The 6,000-nt window shown below is 42.4% G+C and overlaps 1 protein-coding gene across 5 annotated transcripts in view; it reads right to left on the bottom strand.

The window, feature by feature from the left end:
• Positions 1-1,785, bottom strand: part of Trappc8 (trafficking protein particle complex subunit 8) — an 87,632-nt gene extending 85,847 nt beyond the window's left edge. For 2 of the 5 annotated variants that reach the window (XR_007105180.1, XR_007105179.1), the window contains exon 1: positions 1,257-1,785. Coding sequence is in view for 1 of the 5 variants with exons in the window: in XM_047526398.1 (XP_047382354.1) it covers positions 1,257-1,413 (157 nt within the window). In the remaining 4 variants the exon portion in view is untranslated. The remainder of the gene's footprint in view (positions 1-1,256) is intronic. The other 3 variants (XR_007105182.1, XR_007105181.1, XM_047526398.1) reach the window with 2 other exon arrangements.
• Between the last annotated feature and the right edge of the window lie 4,215 nt (positions 1,786-6,000).

Raw genomic sequence — 6,000 nt, forward strand, 5'->3', positions numbered from 1 at the left:
TTGCAGCTATTATCCTGAAGAAACACCTGCGGCATGTAAATACATGAAATTTATGGCAAAGCTCTGTTTTGGGTGGAGAAGTCACCATAACCAAAAAAACATCACTCACTTACTTGACAAAAGGTTTATTAGAGAACCCTTCATTTATGCAGATCTTAACAAAGATCTTTACTTGTACTTTTTGCAATATTCTGTTTGCAAGACACTAGTTTAAAACACATTTATTACCCGAATAAAATTCCAAATGATTTGACCAACATTTTTTGCCTTAAGAATCTAAAGTTAAAGAAAATAGGTAACTCCTCAATGAGAACACATTCTTCCTACAATTAAACATCTATTTGAAAAAACAAAATTTAGGACTTTCTGTAGCTACAAGTCTAGATAACTTCAAATACCTAGATTAAATTAATCACGTCTTGTCCTTAACTTCCTCATCCTTCAGGTAAAAGGCTGTTACAAGTTTTATTATTTATATAACACTTTTTTTGTTTTATTGAGAGGTTAAGCAAAATACTGTACACCTAAGAAAATATTTAGGCGGGAGCGGGTGGAGGAAGGAAAGATAGTAGAATGCAACACAGTATCACCCTATGATATGTATGATTACATGAATGGTATGAATCTACATTGTGTACGACCACAGAAATGAAAAGTTGTACCCCATTTGTGTACAATGAATCAAAATGCAGTCTGTAAAAATAAAAAAATTAATAAAAAAATAAAATGTTCAAAGATAAAAGTAAAATAGCTAAACAGAAGTTTAGACACAGATAAGCCTCAACGCTTAATTATAATAGTTAAAACAACTTTGAAAAGTCCACCTCAACAATCGGGGGAAGATGACAAATCTTCCTTAAGCTTTACACCCTGTCCATTTAATAAGCAACATCTTTCTACAATTGTTGCCTTGCAAGTTTGTCTAATTTCTTCCCTATAGCCCGTCCGAACAGTACCAGTGCCCTTCTCCGGAGTTCAGGTTTTCCTTTAATATTTATTACTTAACAACCCGGCTTGTCCGAGGAAGAAGCTAAGTGCCCAGAAAAGCTGGAGGTTAGGAGAGCCCCGTCTTGACAACCTCACGCAAGGCCCCTCCTCCAGCCGCCACCTGGGGCACCGAGGGACCGCAGCCCCAGTCACCACTCTACCGGCTCCGGAACATAAACACCGCCTTTCTCTCCCCTGCCCGCCCCCAACTTCCTTCTCCCGGCCACGGCTTTACCAGAGCCCAGGGAAACAAGGAGGACAGCACATACCCTCGGAAGTGAGGCGAGAAAAGGGCTTAAGCAGCTCCGCGAAGCTGAGATGATTGAGACGAGTAAGCCGCTCTGCTTCCTCGCTGCACAGCGCGGCGACACAAGGAACGAAGGAGTCCGGGATTAGCTCCTGCACTGACTGTACGCACTGGGCCATCGCCGCGGCAGACGCAACGGTGGCGCCCGCCCTCCGGCCCACCCTCAGAGCAGATCCTGTGGCTGTGGCTGCGGCAGCTACCGCCGCCGCCCGCCGGCCTGCCCGGCCGGGCGGGGCCCCACACTGGAGCCTGGAGACAAGTAGAAGAAACAGACGACGCCGCCTCTGCTCCCAGGGCACACACCACTGATCCCCTCCCCGTCACCGCCGCCCCTCAGCGCTCTCCCCGGCGTCCTCACATTCCACCCTAGTAGGTGGAGACGCCGACAGTCGCCACTCAGTCCTCCCGACAGCAAAACCTTGGTCACTGCCCGACCGGAACCGCCATGTTAAGGCCGAACCCTGACCCGCCGGCAGTACTGCTCCCGACAGCCCCTGCGCTCGCCCCTCACGTGACTGTCAAAGAAGGCGGTAGGGGCGGGGAAGAGAGCCGAGGTGAAGGAACTAAGAAGCGACGGAGGCCGGTTGGGAGGTTGAACCGGAAGAGGTGTGAAGGATGGGCAGCTGTGGGCGGGGCCGGGCGGGGCAGGCAAGCGACCTTAGGCGGTGTTCTCACGCTAGTATTTGACAGAGCCCAGTCGGGTGCTGCAGGCGAGCTAGCCAAGTTCTCTATCTAGTTAGGCGCAGTCACAGCGATGAAGACCCCGGCTCACCTTCCTCTCAGGCTTGTCCTCTTTGGCTTCCCAAAGGGCTGCAGGGAGCAACTGATGGGAGGTTCGCGCTGCATTCTGCCCTCTCGCTTTGCCAGAAGGTGCGCTGCCCGCCAGCTACCCGGGGGTTTTCTCTGGCGCTGTCAGAGATAGACTGTGTATCCTTTGAACACAACCATACTTATAAAAAATGAACGGCCACGTATGTGACCCCAGCCACTGAGCAGAAAGTATGCTATCGTGGGTACTGCAGTTAAAATCAGTGTAAGGGGAACCTCCTGAACTACTTACTGCGTTTTCGTTGATCGGTGGGAAAGGGTGTGTCTGTAAGCCGGCCGCGTTTTTCTCCCTCGGAGTCTTCCTTTAGCCTCTGTTGGTGTGTTCATAGTGGTGGAAGTGCAGGAAGCCAGTATTTATGGTGTGGAATCCTGAACTGGTTTCCATTCTTAATTTTCACTTTTATAGTGTTGCTATAAATAAATAGAAGTGAATGAAATGAATTTTACCATTTTCTCAGTTTTTTTGAAATTCCTCTGAATTATATACCAAAACAAGGCAAGGAAAATTGCAAAGCTGTATCCCTTTGTGGAGCCTTCATTAAACAAGGCTTCCCAATATCAGTATCTTAAATTGTCCCACTATTGGGCACTCAGCTCTTATTATGGCAAAAAAAAATTATGATAGGTAAAGGATATTCCTTTTTCTATAAGTTCAGAAATGAGAAGTAGGGAAGGATGATAGATTATAATGACGTGACAGGTTGGCCAGAGATCAATTTAGAATAAGAAAACCACGTGCAAGTTAAGGATTAAAAATTCATTTCTTTAAAATTACCTGTACCTGTACATCTCAGAAAGTCTTATATACACATAATCCCTTTTGAATGCACCTAATCTCAATTTTATAATGTGAGAATCTACAACTGAGAGGGACAAGTTATGATACAGTTGTTTTGTAACAGGACTCTTACATGTGAATATATTGCTTTCTCTAATACTCATTGAAAAAGAAAAGAGAGGAAGCACTAATTTAAAGAACTCAAAAAACTCTACACCAAGAATACAAATAACCTGATTCAACAAATGGGCTAAGGATATGAATAGACACTTCACAGAAGAAGATCTACAAGCAATCAACAAACATATGAAAAAATGTTCACCATCTTTAGTAATAAGAGAAATGCAAATCAAAACTACACTAAGATTCTATCTCACCCCAATTAGAATGGCGATTATCAAGAATACAAGCAACAATAGGTGTTGGAGAGGATGTGGGGAGAAAGGTACACTCATACATTGCTGGTGGGACTGCAAATTAGTGCAGCCACTCTGGAAAGCAGTGTGGAGATTCCTTAGAAAACTTGGAATGGACCTACCATTTGACCCAGCTATCCCACTCCTCGGCTATACCCAAAGGACTTAAAATCAGCATACTACAGAGATACAGCCACATCACTGTTCATAGCTGCTCAGTTCACAATAGCCAGACTATGGAACCAACCTAGATGCCCTTCAATTGATGAATGGATAAAGAAACTGGTATATATATACAATGGAATATTATTCAGCTATAAAGAATGATAAAATTATGGCATTTGCAGGCAAATGGATGAAATTGGAGAATATCATGTTAAGTGAGATAAGCCAATCTCAAAAATCCAAAAGGCGAATGATCTCACTGATAAGCAGATGATGACAAGTAATGGGGGGTGGGAGGGGGGCAAGAATGGAGGAAGGAGGGACTGTATAGAGGGAAAAGAGAGGTGGGAGGGCTGGGGGGAAGGAAAAAATAACGGAATGAATCAAACATCATTACTCTATGTAAATGTATGAATATGCAAACGGTATGCTGTTACTCCATGTACAAACAGAAACAACATGTATCCCATTTGTTTACAATAAAAATAAATTTAAAAAAAAAAAGAGGGGAAATGGGGTGTAACTCAGTGGTAGAGCACTTGCCTAGCATGCATATGGCCCATGATTCCATCAACAGCACCAGAAGAAAAGCAGTTTTTTTGTGTCGTTTTTTTGTTTTTTTGTGGTGCTGGGGATCGAACCCAGGGCCTTGTGCAGGCAAGGCATGCACTCTACCGACTGAGCTATCTCCCCAGTCCAGAAAAGCAGTTTTATTGGCTGGTTTTTAAAAAAAGTTAAAAAGACAATTTCCTTTTGTGCAGAAGATAAAACTAACTGTGTTGGGCTCTTTGAGGACTTTCAAGGATAATTTAGAATATATAGATTTGAGATATAATTCACATACCATAAAATTCACTCTTTAAAAGTGCACCATCATTACTAATTCCAGACCAGTCATTCTACCCTCCCACACCCTCCAGTCTCTGGCAATACCAGTCTACTTTCTGTCTCTATAATTTACCTGTTCTGGATATTTCATATAAATGGAAGCATGCAATATGTAGCCTATTGTGTCTGGTGTCTTTCAATTCATAAAATGTTTCCAATGTCCATTTATGTAGCAGGAATCATTCCTTTCATGGCTGAGCCTAAATAAGTTTTGTCTTATAACCTGACTTTACAACATAACATCACATTCATACATATGGTGTATTTCCAGTGAATAACTTCACTGGCCCTGGGTTTGATCCTCAGCACTGGGGAAGGGGTTGGGGGTGAAAGGGATACAATGACAACAACTTGCTTGGTTTCCAGTTTAAAAAAAAAAAAAAAAAAAAAAAAAAAACTTCACTGTAAAAATCTATTAAACTCTATAATCATTGTCTATCCTGTTGCCCGTGTGACCCCTTTCTCTCTCTCTCTCTCTCTTTCTCTCTCTCTCAACTTTTGGCAGGTATTGTTTGAACTGTGGGTACCCCATAAAACAGATGATATTAGTAGTGGCCACAGTGGCAAACCTTTTGTCAAGATTCTTTCATTATTAAATTAAACTTATACTAATATAAGCAAAGTGGGGAATATTATAGATTATGTAACTTTGAGTAAAAGTGGAATAAAGCTCTCAGGAAAAAAAGAGAAGCCCTACAAGAATAAGGGATCCAGGGACCAAACCCAGGTTTCAGCATCAGGGGGACTCTTTCTCTCATCTCTAATTCTTTCTGTTTGGTTTCATTCTTCAGGAAGCATCTCGCCACATGGTAGGGTCTGCCTGCATTCTCAGATCATATCCTTTCAGCTTAACAAATCAAAAAAAATGGAATTTTTTTGTTCCCAGCATCCATTTATCAATCCCAGGAAAAGCCTCTGATTTGCTCATATCATATGATTTTTTCCTAAACCTACCAATTTTCAGCAGGAATGGGCTATCACTAGCCAGGCGTGCATCATATTTCCATTCTTTTAGGTATGGAAATAGGATTTATGACTAGAAAAATTAAAATGGGAAAATTTACTGCTAAACCAAAACAATACCCATCATACACCACAAAATATGTGTTGGCTTCTCAGCATCCACGTACCCCCTTCCTCCCATATGTATGATTTTAAGAATGCCTCTACCCACAAATTAACTCCTTTGAAACTGAAATAGGCTCATCTACCCAGAGGCAAACAAGCAAAGTCACATTCAGTCCCCCATACAAGTTCCAAACCCAGAAATCTGGATGATATGTGCTCTTGGTCAGGTCTGGATGTGGTTCTTCGTGGTCCTATTACCAATGGCAAATTTTAAATGAAACAACCCTAGTCAACAGTGGAGGAATACAGGATAATCTCAATCCCACTTTTAAAAAGAGAGACAATTTGCAATGATCACTGGACAAGGACAGCAAAAACTCACTTCCCAGTCAATGAAATGAGTCACATGGTCAAACTGATCTGCCCCTATTCCTGCCTACCACAAAGATGGTCTTCAATCAATATCCTCTGAAGTCATTTCTGAGACAGAAAAGCAAAGTAAAGAAAGAATATCTTGAGACCTGTTCCCACTTCTCATTTGCAAAATTATTGAGATTTGGAGA

The sequence above is a fragment of the Sciurus carolinensis genome, chromosome 15 (genome assembly GCF_902686445.1).
Source record: "Sciurus carolinensis chromosome 15, mSciCar1.2, whole genome shotgun sequence".
NCBI lineage: Eukaryota > Metazoa > Chordata > Mammalia > Rodentia > Sciuridae > Sciurus > Sciurus carolinensis.